Source organism: Poecilia reticulata, chromosome 17 (genome assembly GCF_904066995.2).
Source record: "Poecilia reticulata chromosome 17, P_reticulata-male-v2, whole genome shotgun sequence".
NCBI classification, from domain to species: domain Eukaryota; kingdom Metazoa; phylum Chordata; class Actinopteri; order Cyprinodontiformes; family Poeciliidae; genus Poecilia; species Poecilia reticulata.
In genome coordinates, this window is record NC_088846.1 from 15073301 (window position 1) to 15092142 (window position 18842).

The window sequence follows — 18842 nt, forward strand, 5'->3', positions numbered from 1 at the left end:
TTTTTAGATCCTCACCCTTCTGCCCTACCCAGAAACAACAAATGATGGATGACAACCATTTATCCATATCCTTGTTCAAATTTCTGCATTTTTAAAGCCATACTTGCTGCATTCTGATTGCAAACGGTAAGTTTGCATGTTCTTTCACTAATATGTTGTTGAAACACCTTTAGAATGAAAACAATATTCAGTTTTTATTTTACTGGGAGTTTATCAAACTGCCACATCCTGGTTTTTTGATATTGCCTAACTCCTTTGCCATTGTTGTAAAGCCTTAAAAGTTTTGGGTCAACAACCAGTTCATTATTTCATCAGTATTGAACAATTTGAGAAAAGCAGTCCCAAAGCATGATGCTGCCACCAACATCTTTCACTGCAAGTTTAATGCTGCTCAGGTCTGTTTTTGAGTCAAACAAACCACAAGGAATAATGGCAAAGGCTTAGGTTGGTTTCATTAGAAAACAAGATTTTGAGATGTTAATTAACACTAGAGATTATTGTCATACACAGAAGATCGGTGACGTGAAAGGGTGCAGAAGGAAAGACTGCCACCTGCTGGATGCAATAATAATACTATACAGACATTTTGGTGGTACTCAGGTGGAAAAGAAGACCATGAAACTATGTCTCCACTTTTCAGCACCATTTTTATGTCTAACACAGCCACTGTGGACTTATTTAATGTTGCTTACAGCTTCAGTGACTGTCAGCTAATGTTCCTCGGAGGAATAATATGATGACAAGGCAGTAAAAGGCATAAAATAACCAAACAGCTACTTGGCGCCCCACATAAATTATTGAATTTATGTGGGGCTCTAGAATGTCACAATTATAGAGCCAGACTCTAGAATTATGGCTCTAGAATTATGACATTTGTTTACTGCAAATGAAAATCCAATGAAATTTGATTTAACGAAATCAAGAGACGTGAATTCAAAAATTTCAGTTTGATTCATATTCAAAGATTAGTCCAGAGAAATCAGTTTGGGTGTTGTGTTACCATAGATGCAATCTTATGGTGTGAGCTTCATCAATTGTGTTTCAACTTGGTTTGTTCACAAATACATCTTGACAAATAATAACCAGTTATCAGTGATTGTTCTTAAATGCGCCGAGATCTGCCTGACTGGAGTGAAGCAGAGATACAAAAGCCGAGAGTTTTCTGCGTGACTGCAGGGCGAGTCCAACAGCTTCTCTATGGGTTAAAACAATGACTCACTGGGGAAATCCTTGATAGTTTTGTAAACTAATCCTCCCCTGACCTTAATTACTCACACACTGGGTAACACCATGTACTAATGTATTTTAAAAAATATGAAGAATTCAAAAGTCCGAGATATAGTTCTTCACTAGTGCTTGGATGATTTATTGTTACAATCTTATCTGTGTCTGATAATAAATTTGAGTTATTCTCCAAACTTGATCATCACATTTTAATATTTCAAATTGGTAATGATTGCTTTGTCTGCATTTGTGCTCAATTTGAGGTAATAACCTACTTTCTTTTAGCCTTTATGAAGAATTATGAAGATTTAACATAAATTTGTCTCAGTTCTTAACTTGAAGGAAATGTTTTATTAAATGTTTATTATATCCATTTATTTCACCTTGAAATCAATAGCGTATTGTTGAACTGAATCAAAGTACAAGGATATTCCTTTTTTAATCTAAAACTCCAATTAGTACAGCAGTTGGTTTTGTGAAGCATTTTGAGAAATCAGCCAATCCCTCTGACCTTTGCTATTGCAGAACAACTGCTGTGTTGCTTATTTCTTTGTGTTTTAGTTTAATTTATTCAGAAACTTCACAAAGCATAGTTATTTACCAAGTTGTTTTTGCTGACCAGTCACCTGGATGAATAATTAGTGGATAATTGGAACATGCCATGAATAGACAATGCATCTAAATTTGCTGATATAAAGGTTTCTGAGAATCTAGTCTGTTAAAAAAAATAAAAAAATGTGGCAGAGTGTATCGCGTGTATATTTACTGAAAGACGTGCATAATTTTCTGACCTGAGAAAACATTCTCCAACGTGACGCAGTTTTTAATATTTGTGTGATGAAGGACCTTCAGTTGAAAAAGCAGACTTTAAAAAGCCTTAATGTAATTACCTCAGAGGGAATTATAAGATCTCGTTTTCTTCTATTATTAGAAACCTGTAAAACACAGAAGAAAACAAGAGAAAATTAAAGCTAGATTTATTTACTGCCTTTCTGTTATATTCAGCTAAATTTATCAAAATGATTTAGCTGCAGAAACATTGTATTTTCACTGGCATGAGCGTGCGTTGAATTTCATTATTTTTGATTTATAACCACCTGTATGACCCCTAAAAGGTTTTATATGAGACAAAAGACGACAAAAAAACAATCTATTGAAAACTGTTTACAAGTATTATGCTTTTAAATCAATACTATATTGTTGCATGTGTGAGCTACATAACAACTAGCTATTATTTAACTGCAGGTGTTTGCATTTCAATGGAATTAGAGTTTAAGAAATTTCTGTTATCAGTAAGTCACTATTTCTATTTCTTGCTATACATTTAGCAATTTGTTCATGCACCAAATACATTTATTCGTCATTGATTCCAACTCCTGGTCGTGTTTTAAGGCAGCAATGATAGAATGAATCTCTGTTCAGACACATGACATCTAAACATCTTACATTGTTTTATCTCATGAAGTAAAATGATTATTTTAATTTATCTCATGAGAATCTTATCTCTTTAATTAAGCAAGTAAGACACTCTTATCGGCTGCAGAATGTAACAAAATCCTGATATTAGTGGAATGTAATGCTAATTTTGCAACAAGCTATTCGGAATGCATTGAGTATTCAATTGTGTCAGGAATGATCATTTTCAGTGTCAATAACATATTCTTCCTTTTGCATAGACCTGCACTTTTGACACAGACGACATCACAGAAAAACTAGATGAAAAATATTGGGAGGGTTGCAGCGACAGATGAGAAAGGAGTGAGGAGACTATCAATGCTAAGTTATACCGTCTTCACAATATATATAATCACTGCTGGATTTTCTAAAACAGTGAAGACCTAGAATAAATGAAAATATATATTTATTTTCAAAGAAAATAGAAATAGATTAAGAAAATGTAACGTTGACAATTTGAATCAAACAGGAAGTGCTTTTGTTTTGAAGAACCACACATTTGTTTATTTTTACCCCTGATTATATGAGATGAAGAATGTTTGTGAGTTACTTTAGATATGAGTTTACTCAATTAACTGATGTACATGGATGTTAAAATTATCCCGAGTAGTCCTCTGCACACTTACCAAAAACATGGTTAACAGCCACAAAGCAAAAGAAAAACAGGTCATCAAATGAGAGTATTTGAATATTTTATTAATATGTAGAAAATGTTTTAAAAAAGGAACTTTATAGTACATGTTTAAGTCAAACTAGAGCTAAATTTGACAGTAATATTCAAGGTTATCCAACAACAAACTCTTAGTTTAAGTTTACCTAAGCTTTCAAACAGTCAAAATCACATTTTATCATCAACATTTACATGTCCATGCCAGCATTTTTCAGATCACTTCAAGTTACAGTTTCTTGATTAAGCAAACTGAGAGCATGTAAACTTGTGGTATTTCTTCTTCAGTAGTTTACAGGGCCGAACGTGACGGATGTCACAGCAAATGGAAAAATGAAGAACAATTAAGTAAACAACTCTTCTGTACAAATGACTTAACAGTGAATGTCTTTAGGTTTCCAAGAATTAAGATGTTTAAAAAAAAATAACAGTGAATCAAACAGATGAAACTTTACATGGTGCAAAAAACAAAAATAATATTGTTAATTCCTATTTTAAATCAAGTCAATATGTGATGCTCTTTTTAATTGCTTTTTGAGGCATACCTTGAAGAGAAAATGTATTTGAATTTATTAAATTTCCTAAAACAGCATAGAAGACAAATATTATCATAGTTCTTCAAAAAGTTAGTGCCATGCGAAACAGTATTTGAATATAAAAAAATGGAGATTTGACCACTTTATATATACAATGAATAAAATAAATATTTAGCATGTCAGTGTTTTTTTCCCCTTCAATATATTTGTGATCAGACATCAACATGAAATTCACAGTATATGTTGGTAACTACCCAAGTAACCCATGCTTTTAAAGACATCAAACAAATCTATATAAATTAAGTCATGAGTAAATACAACAAACTTTAGGGTAAAGATATCAAACATGAAATAAAAAGTCAAATAATTTCACCTGGCTTGGTTGTAACTATATATAACCTACGGACAAAATTACAAAACTGTTGCACGACAAGCATCTCATTATGAGGAAAATAAACTAAACTCTCTCAATACCTCTGCAACCTTATTGTTGTAAAGCATAGCGACTGGATTGTCTACAGGTGTATCTCTAACTGATGAATGTTTCAGTGAGCACCGTTGGGGCTGCCATACCCCAGCAGTAACCAAATGCTCATTTCTCAGAATAAAGTGAAAAAAAGAAAAATATTAATCAGAAAAGTTGTCCAAGAGCCATTGAACACCACCCTAAAAACACCAATGATGTATGGAGCAAAGAACATAATGGTGTGTGTCTGTCTTTCAGCATATCATACTGACTGAGTTCATCTAACAGAAAACGGAAGAAGGAAAAGACGGATTTTATTTATTTTTTAGTCAGACAACAAACTTGAACTTTTAACTGGTTTCAGAAACGGAAAATAAAGTGGCAAGAACTAAATTTAATCCAATTGAAAATCTGGGGAATAACTGAAGATCGGAAAGCATAGAAAAGCAAACAAGAACCTTCAATATTTTAAAACTTTTAGATAGAATTGCTTATCAAAATCACACCTGAGCAATGCCTACAATCTTGCGTTTTTTTCCACTACCAACAGATGATTTTTTTCTCCACAGACATAAAGAAAACAAACTAATTTTTTTTGTTTTATTTGTATGTGTGGAATACTTGGATAGTTACAAGAATATGGTGTGAATTTCATGTCAACAGCCTCAATATAAATATATGCATCAGAAAAATTAGGTGTTCAGTAGTTATTTTCCCCGCCGTAAATAAAAATGACAATTCTGTTTTTGTTTGATTTACAAGCACCTAGGAGTTTGCAATGAGAGATATTGCCAGAAAACAAAATACAAACCGTTTCCTTTCAGAAGAGCTTCCAGACCATTATTCATTTATACAAATCCCAAAGAAGAGAAATTTATCAAAGCAGGTAATTAAATAAGCACACACACACATATTAATCTACTTCACTATAAATAACTAAGAGAAGTTTATTGCATGAGAGAGTCTGAAATCCTTTGACAATAAAAAAACCCAATCATCAACCTGGGAAAGGTTTCATGTTGATTAAAAGGCTTAAAGTGGGGGGTAGAGGGGAAGCAATTTAAATCTATTTTTAAATCATTTTCGGGGCAGCTTTAAGATGGAACAAAAGATAAATATGTGCACAAATATATTCTAAAGACATGTGTTGTTCACTCTCAAGCTCTTGGTAGCATTTCAGTCAACATGCAGTGGGCTCCACTCATCCCTTTGCACAACAGTGGTTAGAAATGCACAGTTTTTAGCAGGAATTCCCCACAGGGGTTTCTTTGTTGGCTTCCATCGAATGGGGTCAGCGAAAGTAAAACTTCATATCTACATGAGTATATTAGTAGTAGTAGTAGTAGTAGTAATAGTAGTAGTAGTAGAACAGGGGAGGGCAACTATTTTCAATCTCTAGAAAAAAAAAGTAGAGTCTGATTGGTTGGTTTACTTCAATCAGAGGATTTACGTCCTCTGTCCTTTAGAAGAGTAAAGGAGATACAGAAAAAGGAGATACAGAAAATAATAGGAAACACAGTGTTTGATTACCTAATAAATGAGACAAAATGTTGCTTATAGTGACATTGGTTTCTTTCTTCCAGTCATCTTTGTTATGTCTGTCTTAAACTCAGGCAGAAAGGCTGCTGTCAGCTAACTGGCCCCGAACGCCTTGTGTGCCACCGTGAACACATGGTTGGTTGGCAAGCCGTAGATTACACCGACCCCACTAAAAGGAACACATTCCCAGCAGTGTTAGTGGATTTCTTTGTTTCGCGAAGCAGCTTAAACAGTGAAGCAAGTACAAGGAAAACTTGGCTTCGCTCCACCTTCTGTTCTGCTTTCTTTGTTTAGTTCATTTCAGCAAGCAGCAGGAGGGGAGCCAGACTTAAAACTGCACTATGCCCACACCGACTTTGTTCTGAATAGCATTTAGAAAGTTTCGCTTCGCATTTGGGGGGAATCACAATGAGTACAAAAGGGGGCTTGAAATGTGGGGCAGTATCAAGACAGCCTTGGTGACAGAAATAGCTGAGCTTATTTTCAATCGTTAAATCTTTATTACGAAGGCCTTTGGTTAACTGTTGCATCTACCGCCGTCATTTCCGCAAGAAATCCCTACGTCAGCAGCAAAGTTACAACATTTTCTGACTGTAATTTGCTTGGAAATGAAATCAAGTGAGTACAAAATGCCCATGAACAACTAAATGTGTTCACCTAACAGAATGAACTGCAATAGCTTAGCTGTGTTTCCGCTCTCAGTGCAGACATCATCTCAGTGGGGCTACCAAATAGAAAACGATGTGTAAAGAAGTAGTTTACATTACACATGAATAAAATAAATTACAAGGCAATGAAGATGTTGCTGGTGAATTATTTGATTAATGATTATTTTGTATATTCAATTTTGCTGTGTAATGTTTTTTTTTTCCCCGACTCAGTCCAGTATGTTACTATTTTTGAGTTAACTTAATCGAGGTTCATAAACCAAGGCATCAAATTATAGATGAACTCAGTCACATTATTAGCTATAAAAATATATTTATATATATATATTACAGAGTTTTAAGGGCATATATTATTGATTTCAGTGTCTTTTTGTAATGGCTAAAAAAAGCGCAGTATCTTACTCTTAACAGCATTTCTGAAAACAGTTCAGCATCTCAAAGAAGGAAAACTCAAATATTAAGGTTAAACCATAACATCTTTGTTTGCCTTCCCCCTTTTTTATTTTTACAGCAGTTACGACCATTGTCATTCTGAGTACTTAATAAATTACATACATTGTCTTCTAAGTAGAAGTACAGCAGGAAAAGACAGCATATGCTGGGCAGGCGGAAAGATCATCAGTTTGGATGTGGTGTCAAAACCTCTCTGCTATTTTCTGACCGTATCCATGTTAAAATAACAAGTTGGCAAAGTATTAATTTATGAAATTTGCTAAATGAAATATTAGTAGCTTTGTTTAATTGCTCACTCGTTCAGTCTCTGCGACCTCACTTACGAGATGTGGCACAGCTTAATTCCAGCCTGCCTTTGCGGTCAGAAAGGCGCACAGATAGCAGAGATTCAACACCCGGTATCGTCTAAACTCCATTTATCCACGACTCTGGGCAGGGCGGAGGTGGTGGGTTTATACAGAGGTGGACCGTCTCCTCTTACTGCTGATGCTGCGAAAGTTGAAGGGCCTCATCTTCATCTCCACAAAGGGAATGGAAAACTCGTGGCCTTTCCAGTGGTACCAGTTGATACCCTGCAAAAATGGAAGTAAAACTTAGAGATGCTGCCTCAATATGAATATTTTATGCTCTAATAAAGACTAACAAGGCTAATGTACAAAGCTTATAATAAAGGGCTTTCTAAATGTAACAGTGTAGTATTGAGGCATGGACACAATTTATCAAGGTGATAGTTCAATAACTACATTTAAGAAAAATGACTTCAAATGGAAAAAATAACATTTGTTTTTACTTCACAACAGTAAAGAATTGGTTGGGCACATTTTCCTAATTTGCCTACTTAAAATGAACTCTCTCTTCCAGTCAGACCACAGTTTCGTAATTGTTTAGTTAAAAATAAATGAGTCATAAAAATACACTGAATCTAGATGAGAGTGAAACTTAAGCTAATTACAAAAGCTGCACGGCAGCTAACATACATTGCATTTAGTGAGCTTGTCTCTGTTTGCTACTTCATCACATTTATGTTCTCTAGCAGAAACCTTTGTGGAATATAACTTCAAGTTATGCCTGTAAGTATCATGAAATTGTGTTGTGTTGGTTTTACTTCACAAAACATTAAAACTGTAAAGTTGGATTGACCATGAAAAATTGCCTCCTCTTTTTGAGTCTGTGATATTTGTGTACTGAAACTTTTACATTGAAGGAAAAAAAACAGAAAACTTTTAAGATCAAGGCTCAAAAAGAAAATGTCATAGTTGGTGAAGAGAAACATTGGTTTCAGTTACAGTCGCATGTCAGAAATACAGACCAGAGATATGATTTTAAATTTACAATTAGCCAAAATGCTAATGTTAGCCTAAATGCTAACATTCAGTAGCATGCGAGGTATCACTAGCATGTTGTCTTACATTGAGTTCCTCCTTTCAGGATACTAAACAAAGATAATACATAAAAACATATTTTAGGGAAAAGGCTAATATCATGGGGGCCAGTGAAATGCTAATATTTTTCCTAATGCAATGTAATTCCTGATGTAATCTTAACATTAACCCCAATGATAGTTTTATTCTAGCCCTTTTGTGCGTCATCTCCATCTGCTTCTTCTCGTCTGTAGCCTTTATAAGATTTTCATTTTAAGTTTACCTTCATTCTATATTTGCTTCTGCATTTTTTTTTGTTTCAACATGTCAAAAGAAAAAAAAGAAGAAGCGGAGAGGAAAAAACAGGACATCTCTAAAGCCGTCGTGACTCAACCTGATTTTTATTTCACACGCACACACGCAAGCACACGCACGTACAAACACCGACAGAAAAAAAATACATTCATGGCTTGTACAGCGTTTTCTGCACAAGGCTGAAAAAGGTGATGACATAACATCTAGGCTTGATATGGCTGTACCTGAGTTTATTAAAAATAAGAAAATATTTTAAATTACTTTGTTTTTCATTGCAAAAAATACTCCTCCAAAATAACTAGAAGCATTTGGTAGTGTTTAGATAATTTGAACCCTCTTCGCACTGTGTTTTGTGGATCATATTCTCCATTGGAATGTATAACAAGAAAATGTGTGCAGCAGTTGTCTCTGAGCTGCTCCGCAAGACCACTCAGGATGCTCTTTCAAGTGTTTTAATTTGCTAATAATTAGTCTTTCAATTCAAGAGGTTTTAACCTTTAATCAGTGTGCTGTAATGGCTTCCTTTCATGTCGATTTTCGCAAATGCCAAAATACACTTTGAAAATGTCAACCTTTTCAAATGAGGACATTTAGTTTAATAGGCGATTGATTCAAATGGCCACAAAAATAACAAATATAAAACCTCAACCACCACACCACATGGACAAGGAGAACTACAGAAATGTAAGAGAAAATAGAATAAAAAAAAAACATGGACTATGTTTATGGGAAGACAATAAACTGTTGACTTGTTTATTTCTACTGATGTAAGCACCTCTTGGCAATATGTAAACTTGTCGTAACATATTGCTCCAATATTAGCAGTACATGGATGGCACTTTAACATAGCTTTTCTAACTTTCCAGAGCAATTCTCCGCTATAGCTTACATTCACCACATGTACCGATACGCAGGAGCACTTTGACATATGGTGATGCTGGGCAGGATGGTCAGGATTGTTGGAATTGAGTTCACACCCCCTAAATGTCAGGTGACCACTCTTCCCACTGGGTCACAGCCACCCAGGGACGGTTGCTGCACTAATACTTTTGACAAAATACTGTGAAATGATACAGAGACAACAAAACTTGAACCAAATGACAAGTTTTCAGAGAAGTAAAGACAATAAAAATTCTTTAATAAAGATCCCAATAAAAAAAATTTAAAAATCCTAAAGATTTATGGGAAAAAGGATTAATACTATTTTTTACACAAAGGTAAAAGCAGGATATGGAATCTGCAAAAAAGCCTTTGCCCCTAACAGCACAGTGTGTTAATGCTTGGAAAATAGTTTTATTTCCTGAAGTGATTCATAAACACCGGATCAGGTCAAAGTTTGTAAGTTAGAAACTAATGATGGGAAAGTTTTTGTTTTTGTTAATTTAATGGACACAAACATAAAGTTTTTGGGGTTTACAGATTATCAACAGCTTGCTATCTTAGATGACCTGAAATACAATATATCCTTATCACTTCAATCCTCACAAAAATTTGAATCTACATTACACAAGTAGTGGTTAAAGCCACTAATCTAAAGGTAAAGAGGTCCGATTCTAAGAAGAACCAAACTTGTAAAAGGAAACTGATTCAGAGTAAAGCTGAGAAATGGTCACACTTTAATGTTACATTTTGAACTGTGAATGTTTAAGGAAGGAGATGTAGTGAGTTAAAGGACAGACCTGACTGTGTCTGGACTCGCCATATTTTCCATTGAGGTTGGCCCGGTGGCAGTTCTTGTACCACCAGGCTCCTTTGTATGACAAGGCACAGTTAGTGACCGCAATGTCATTGTCTCTGTCTTTAGTGGAGAATGGCCGGCCCTGGTGGTAGCTGAAAGAGTCACCTGTGATCAGAGAAGAGTGGGACGGAAAACAATTAATATCACTGGGAAGTACAACCACAATTAACTGTAACATGATTAAAAAAACCAGCAGGGATATCAGAAGTGAAGCAGAAAGAAGTCTTTGTGAAGTACTCTGGGTAACAAATACTTTTCACCCAGAAAAAAAAAAAAATTTTTACATAAGTGTCAATTTTTTTTTTATTAAATTAACGGTCAGCTTTGAGTGTTGAAGAGCTACATGGTGAAAATGCTCTTTATGGCCAAACCACCTACCAGCAGTGCCATTATATTCTCCTATCCTGAGCTTGTAGAGGTTTCTTGCATCTCCAATGGAAAATTTGTCATAATTGGCATAAACTGATTCCTGTCCATCCCTCATGTCAATTCTCAGCTCATAGCGTCCCTGAGAAGCAATCTTCTGGATGTTATCAAGACCTGTAGAAAAACAAGTAATTGTTTAAAACATTAAGTAAATATAGGAAAGTAAGTTTAAAAAAAATAAATAAATCAGTAAACTAATAGTTCACAAGGCATATGTGGGAGAAACCGCTGCAGAGGATGAAAAACCAACAGTGGTAAACATAGCTTTAAGATTACTGAGAAGCAATGGTGATTCAAGGGTCTGCAGGAGATTCAAAAGGTGTGAATTCAGTGCTTCAGGAACTACAGCACACAGATTTATCCACAAAAACAATTTAGTTCCTTGTGCTGAGCCGCTTGAACAAGCATCATACCCGGGACTAAAGTACTCGAGAGTACTGGAGGAAATACTTGACGTTGTTGGGTGGTTCAAAGTCCTTTTTAGAAAGAAAAGGCAAAACTCTACAGTCTAGATTAGTTTGTTGAGCTATGTCATCTAATAGTGAGGACTCACTGTGTTTTATATCAAGTCCAAAGTCTGTGAATGCTTTCCAGGAAACCTTAGAGAACTTTATTCTGATATGCTGACAAGTTTTTTGGAGATGCTGATCATTTTTGAGCAGGACTTTGTATCCACCTACATTGCAATATTCAAATTTTTTGTGTTTTAACTAATAGGTATAATGATCTAGAGTTTCCATTTTTTAGTTGAATTACTGAAACAAATTAACATTTCAATATTTATTCCAATATAATGGAGTATTAGGGCCAGGCTAGGAAATAAAGTCATAATATTATGAGAATAAAGTTATAAGACAATAAACCTATGAGAATAAGGTTGTCAGACAAAAAAATCAAAATAATATGGTAAAAATATTATGATATTACCAGAATAAAGTCAGAAAATTGGGAGAGTGAAGTAGTAATTTTATAGGAACTCCTACATGAAAACAATCATAATCAATAATCAATAACTAAAATTTAAAATGGGGAGCATCATATGCATCTTTATTCTTGTAATATTATGAAGATATTCTAGTAATTAAAAAAAAAAAATTAACCTGGCCTTAATACTCCATCATATTCCAATGTTGTGAAATGCCTCACCATCAATTATAATATTTCTCATAGTTAAATTCAAGGCAGCCAATGAAAATAAATGTGTTTGAGTAAATAAAAAAAAACATAAAGAGCAATTTCTTGTAAATCTGGATTATTATCCAACAAATGTGCAAATTCCAGCAATGTTGAGAGACCACAGGCAGGTTAAAGTTGAGAGTTTTTCTGACTGTAAACAGCCCAAAACACTCACAGACTTTATGCTCCAAGATGCAGCTCCATGTCAGTCTTTTCGCCACCCGTTTATGGGGGGCGAAAGGTTGCATCCCGATAAGTGCATCCGTCAAACGCCTTTGTCAGCCGCCGTGTATGATTGACGCTGCAGAGTGGTGGACGCTGTCGCCACCTGCCCTCCTCCAAATACCACATCTTGCAACTCTCTGAGATCTGTGTCTTTTGCTTGCTATCTCAGAGGCAGCAGATACAAAGCTCGTTTGAACCCCCGACATGCGATAAGGTCCCACACCGACCTGAGCGATTGGAGCTGCCTTCGCTATCAGATTACAACAAGCGCCCATTTGGAAAAAGAGCGTCCCTCTCTGCTTAACCTCTAGCAGATGCATCACATGTGCACTTTAGATGAACCAACCTGAGAAAAGATTTGACAGGAATTAAATCGCCAGCCTTTACTGATAAGAAGTGGTGCAGCAGGAAAACCAAGTCTGCTGTAATACAGTTTGTCAATGGACGAGAGATACAATCGATGTTACAACCCAGGGGCACTTAGGGCGACAGGGGAAAAAAGCAATTGTGGTAATAAAACTGAGCTTAACAGTGAGTTACTTTTAATTTCTGTTGTATAACATAGTTGTGTTATCAGCTATTAATGCGCCACCCATCATTTTCTTTTTCTTTTTTTTTTTTTTTACTGCTTCATTCTTAAGTGTGGTGACCGAAAACGCATTTTGACACACGATTGAGCCCCTGTGCTATTATCTTCCATTTTATTACCGGCCTCACTCCCACCCTTATGCAGAAACAATAAGGGGAGAATTAAAAGGCAAAAGGATGGGATAATGATTACAGATTGCTCCCAGTCACCCGAATGTCTCTTTTATTACATCATCAAACTAAAACTGCGTTCAGCAGAGGTCAGCGAGCATGGTGCAAATAAAGAGCACCGTTAAAAATGATCGTCCTCAAACTACAGCGGATAATTATCAAACTCTTTACTGCTGGCCAGTCGAGTGGCTCGTCTTTTCAGTTTGAGTGGATTTAATATCTGTGTTTATGGTTCCTATTGTGCAGTAAATTGCTATTCTGAGTGCAGAGGTGGTGATTAGCTGAATGTTTGCCGCAATGGCTCCCCAAGGCTATGACTGTGATCTAATTTATTTACGCCTGCACACAGTGGAACTACACTGACCATGGGCAAGATGTCACTAGATGTACATTTATAACAAGAAAAACTTCTGAGGTCACTTCTTAAATGGTAAATACTGAAAGGAAAAATGGAATACAATATTTAGGATGCTTTAAAAAAGTTAAATACATAATTTAACTGACCACTTATGTCAGTGTAAAAAAAAAAAACAACAACAACAAAAAAAAAAACTATATTTGTATTGGATCACTTCATTTGGCACATTGTGCTCATAACAACTTGGGTTCATATTTCATTAAAGAAAATTTGTAAATATGAATTGTCACAGGATTTTCTTTTTCTGAGACTCCCCTCTGTAATTCAACAACATATTGCCTTCTCTAAGTTGGCGGCTCCGTTTCAGTTTTATTATTTTTGAGTCATTTTTTGGCGATGTGTTGGGTGACCAGCATGGAGGGTTTTAGACTCACTTCCTTGGTAATGTTGCTATACTCAATTGCACTGGCATGACGTTTTGGAGTTTTCATTGTAAGAATAAACACTCACAATTTTAATCTTTGGCAAATATGATTTGAATATGGTTTTATAAAACTTAAAGTGACAAGTTTTTATTAAATCGAGTAACAAATTCGAGACAAATTTAACACAAGTTTCACACCAAGTGTAGGGGTGCGGGTGCCGTCCCCCTTTCTTGACAGTGTCAAGGGGTGAGTGTGTCGTTAATGCTTTTATCTTTATTTTTTATTTATTTATACATTTTTTATTTCATCTAAATTTTTTGTTTAATTTTTTAAAATCTCTTTATCTTTTTTACAGTTTATTCAATGTTACATGACTGTGTTTCTGTTTGTAATTATGTAAAGCACTTTGAAATGCCTTGCTGCTGAAATGTGCTATACAAATAAAATGTGATTTGATTTGAAGGCACTGTTAAGAAGAGAAGCTGAAACAAGGTAGACATTATTATGATCATAAACTACAAACAAATACATTCTAGAAGCATTCAGTGGCAAAACTAAATCAGTTTCATCCCATATGATTATAGTGGAATTAGCAGACAGGTGGTCATAATCTAATGAAATGTATTTACTTAATACCAGAAAATCTGGCGGCTCTTATGAGAGCAGAATTCCTTGGTATTTACAGTAGTTTGTGTGGATCATTCAAGTATGGGTTATGTCACTGATATAAAACTCCAGCAATGATAATGCTTTTACCTATAAGACTTAGTCCAAATAATGTAAAATCTACTGTTAACCAATCAGTTCTAGAAGTTGAGATCTTAGAAACTTCACCCTGTGTCGTTTTTCGCAGTAAGCGTGGATTGGTTACCGCTGTCAAGATACATCAAGGTTTCCAGGCTCAACTATTCTAACTAGCAAATCATTCGGCTAACATGACAACTTTATGTTTTCTTTCTGAATGTTTCGAGCCAAACACAACAGAGTCTGAGATGTTGACTAATGTCTGGCATTACAGAACAATTATTGATCCTCCACACCCAGAGGTTACATTAAGCAGCTTGTATGCACTGAAAAGACACAATTAGAGACCAAATATATGTATATATATATATAAAACCAGTAAGGGTATAGAGTGCAGCCTGGAGGGCAACAACAAAATAAAGAAAGGAGACAAAGACAGCTTTTTGTGGTGCATGCTCAGAGGAGGTGAAAGGAACTCAGTATGAGTGACTCCACTATTGAGGAAACAGGTCAGATAAAATGTTGTACTCACTGAACTAGATATATTTTTCCAGGGCTCTTTGGATTGTAATCTAGAGGCACGGCCATTAAACATACAGTAAATCCGTGTTAGTATGCTCCAGCGTAACGCCCCTCAGGTGGTCTTGTCGAAAAAAGCGAAGACATATCTGTGACTTACTATCTCAAAGAAAGTAAAGAATCTGGAATTTCTCTCTCTGTCTCAGCCTTTGCTTTAGCAGAGGATATCTCCCTTTTGTTTCAGCTGAAATACAAAAGCTATAGATAAAGAATGAATTTATGACAGCATGCTTTTAACATCTATCTTTGAACACTTTCCCTGTGGTGGTGCAGAACTAACATAAGAAGCTTCAGTTCAACTTAATGACAAGTGAGACTACAGATTTAAAAATATCTGATAAAAGAAAAAAAAAAAAACATTTTATGCTGTCATTTCCAGTTCATGATAAGTTAGATCTAAAACTGTCCTTTTAAGTTCTCATCTATTATCTTACCAAGAATCTGAAAAGTAAGAATCTTGCTTTTGGTGTAGGAATGTACAATGCAAGGAGAAATTGTCACAAACATATACATATATATATATATATAATTTTGCTTATATATATATATATATATATATATATATATATATATATATATATATATATATATATATATATATATATATATATATATATATATATATATATATATATATATATAATTTTGCTAGAAACTGCTGGGAACTAAAAATTTGATCAATCTACTTTGAAAAAGGACATTTGGATAAATGTCTGTCTATATATAAAATGGTATTTGCATAAGCATTCAATGTTGCAACAATGAACAGTTCTGTAAGCCTTTGACTGAAACTGTAAATAAAGATGGATAAAAGGTTTAATTCCCCACTTTCTACCCCCCATCATATCAATAATATGTCAGATTTCTTTAAAAAGCAAAAGATCCCTTTTGAGGCTCCGATTCATGCGATAAAATATTCATGCATTATTTTTTATAAACCATCTGTACTCAAACAATAACACAAAAGGTGACCTGTTGAGCTCATGACTCATTTGCACATTTTGCAATGAATACAATTATAGTTTGATAATGAGATTTAGAGGCAAGAGAAAATGATTCAGCTGTCCATCAAAGGAATGGGAACGTTGAGTTGTTTTTGTCTTTAGATCAGAGCAGCGCAACAATTACCAAGTAATTTCAGCGGGAGATGAGCTCTCGGAGAATTCAGTAATGCATCAAACAGACTTTATAAAGTCAAGTACCAAAAGATGAGATGAGGTAATAAAAATTAAGGAAAAAACAAAAACAGTCCAACGGTATGACTATTCATCATACAAATGTAATAATAAAAAGCCAAAAAGGCCATAACATCAGAACAGAATACTGAAGACATCTCTCCGCTTTGTAAAATCAATGTATCAGTTGAAACTAAGTAGAAACAATGAGCCTCTATTGATTGCATGAACTAAATCATCCAAAGTCAGTGATCTGGTGTGATGCTAGAGACAGAAATACAGCGTTCAGAAAAGTGGAACGAAGATTGAACAAAATAGGTGGCAGGTTGTGGATCAATATTCTGTGTAAAATGGAGCTGAAATATATTGGCAACGTGGAGACAGTGACATAAAAAAAAATGCAGGCAGTCACCTTGAATTGCAGTTCAAAAGTGTCATGGCGTTTTTGATAGACACGTCAAAGGTAGACATTGTTCTTCTCTGTTTAGCTCTTAAAATCAAGGAGGATTGGTAGGGGGGGGGGGACAAACTGTTTTTTACCATTTCTATTCTATGTTCACTCACTCAAAGTGGAAAACTTACCAAGCCAAAACTCATCCTCAAGGTTTCCAAATCCAACTCGGTAATCACTCCACTTCCTGGAAAAGTCAGTCAGACCATTTTGACGACGCTGAAACACCTGGGAAGCAAAAATGACAAAGAAAAGGGGATTTAAATAAATCGACTGAGAGGCTCTGTAACAGCAAAAACAAGGTTTCCTATCCTTGCTCTACTGGTTTCTTGCATTTTCTTAATTCAGCCAAAGTGCTAAACAGTGCTGTCTTCACAGTGACTTACAATCCAGCCTCCTTCATCTGTGGTCATGTCACAGTACACCTGCACCCCTTGGCTCGGATCTCTGTTGATGTAAATGGTGTAGACGCCACTCACAGTCTCCCCGTTCAGCAGGTGTTGGGCACAGTTCTGAGGTGTTGAAAACAGACGGCTCCCTGGAGAGAAATACAGAGATGATGACAGAATTTAATTAGCTTCTGCTTTTTTCAGTCAAAAAAAAAAAAAAACATGCATTAGGGATAGATGAATTATGCTGCAATAGTTCAAGATCTTTCATTTCCTCCCCCCAATTATGTTCTATCAGATACTGTGCTGCAGGTGTTACCAGAGGGATATGAAAATACTTCCAAGTTTGGAGGGGATTGTCACAATTGAAATTGATATTCTCTTCCTGGTCACATTATTCTGTGTTATTTCTTACAGACAGCCTATAGGTGCAGCAGGCTCACCGTAAGGCAAGGACCTGGAGATAAAAAAATTGCTTCTGCCTTTAAGGAGAGATTATCACGCGCCTCTGTTCTGTTAACGCTAACACCACATTCAGTGAAAAACCTCTGGGGCTCAGGAATCCTTCCATAACATAAGTCCAAACAAAGAAAACACACGGCTGCAAATCCTGTACCTGTAGTAAAAGTGGTGGAAACCACAGCACTGGTATCAAGCCCTCTAGCAGCCTGGAGCTTAACCGTGTACTCTGCGCTCTCCGCCAATCCCTCCAGTCGAATCCATGTGTCCTCTGCATCAAGAATCAGCTCCTGTGCACACACAGTACCAGATTCATTAACATTTACTGTGGGAGGAAGGCATCGCTTGGTAAAATGTTATGTTTTCGCAAAGCTCTTAATCATAGGTGCAACCAGTTGGAAAGTTTGAAAAGACCTTTAAGCTATTCTTGTACTGAAAATTCCTAATGGATTATTTGTATATTTACAGAAAATTAATTTTAGAAGTGTGTCAGAAAAAAAAAAAAAAGGGAAAACTCTGATAAATTAGTTTGCGCTAGAGTATAGGTTACTGGTCTCACTTTCTGAACTTTCAAGCAGTAAAGTGTGTGGAGGGAAATAAATTAAAGTCAAAAAGAAAACAGATGGCAAAGAACGGATGTCATTTACTTCAGATGAAGATGACAAAATAAAAGGGAGTTTTCGGACCGTCAAACAGAAGAATGGCAAGAAATCAGATTCAGATCTTTCTATTTTCAGAGGAGCAGTCAGAGAACTATAGCAAAACTGTCATACTCCTTTGTTTTTCACAGAACTGGAAGTTTAAATGTTGAAAGGCAGTGCTTTCTGTGACATAAACAAAGTCAGGCCCTTAAAAGAATCAACACTGGTTTATGAATGCATTAGTGTTTTTGAGTTTGTTACAGTGTAAGCCTGGATACACATAAAAAAAAAAAAAAAAAAAAAAAAAAAAAATATATATATATATATATATATATATATATATATATATATATATATATATATATATATATATATATATATATATATATATATATAAAACAGGAGAATAAAATATTTAGCTGGATTGGAAAAAAAAGGCAATGTGTCCATGTGAATTGTGAATTATGCATTGAAACAGCCGGTAAAAAGCGTCTCTCTCTCTCATAGGAGCTGACATTCACCTATCTGAGGGCTTTCAGGGTCAGTATATTTATTGCAATCGAAGAGCCCTGTCTTATCAAGGCTAATGCGTACCTCTCTACCCTTTCCTTTC

General features: G+C 35.3%; 1 protein-coding gene across 6 annotated transcripts in view; it reads right to left on the reverse strand.

Moving 5' to 3' along the window:
* Positions 1 to 3354: 3354 nt before the first annotated feature.
* tnr (tenascin R (restrictin, janusin)) overlaps positions 3355 to 18842 on the reverse strand; it is a 175156-nt gene continuing 159668 nt past the window's right edge. For all 6 annotated transcript variants that reach the window (XM_081597802.1, XM_081597800.1, XM_081597804.1 and 3 more), the window contains 6 exons: positions 17746 to 17878; positions 17127 to 17278; positions 16872 to 16968; positions 10801 to 10962; positions 10364 to 10527; positions 3355 to 7580 (listed from right to left, as the gene is read on the reverse strand). In XM_081597802.1, coding sequence (XP_081453928.1) covers positions 7461 to 7580; positions 10364 to 10527; positions 10801 to 10962; positions 16872 to 16968; positions 17127 to 17278; positions 17746 to 17878 — 828 coding nt within the window. In that variant the 3' untranslated portion in view covers positions 3355 to 7460. The remainder of the gene's footprint in view (positions 7581 to 10363; positions 10528 to 10800; positions 10963 to 16871; positions 16969 to 17126; positions 17279 to 17745; positions 17879 to 18842) is intronic.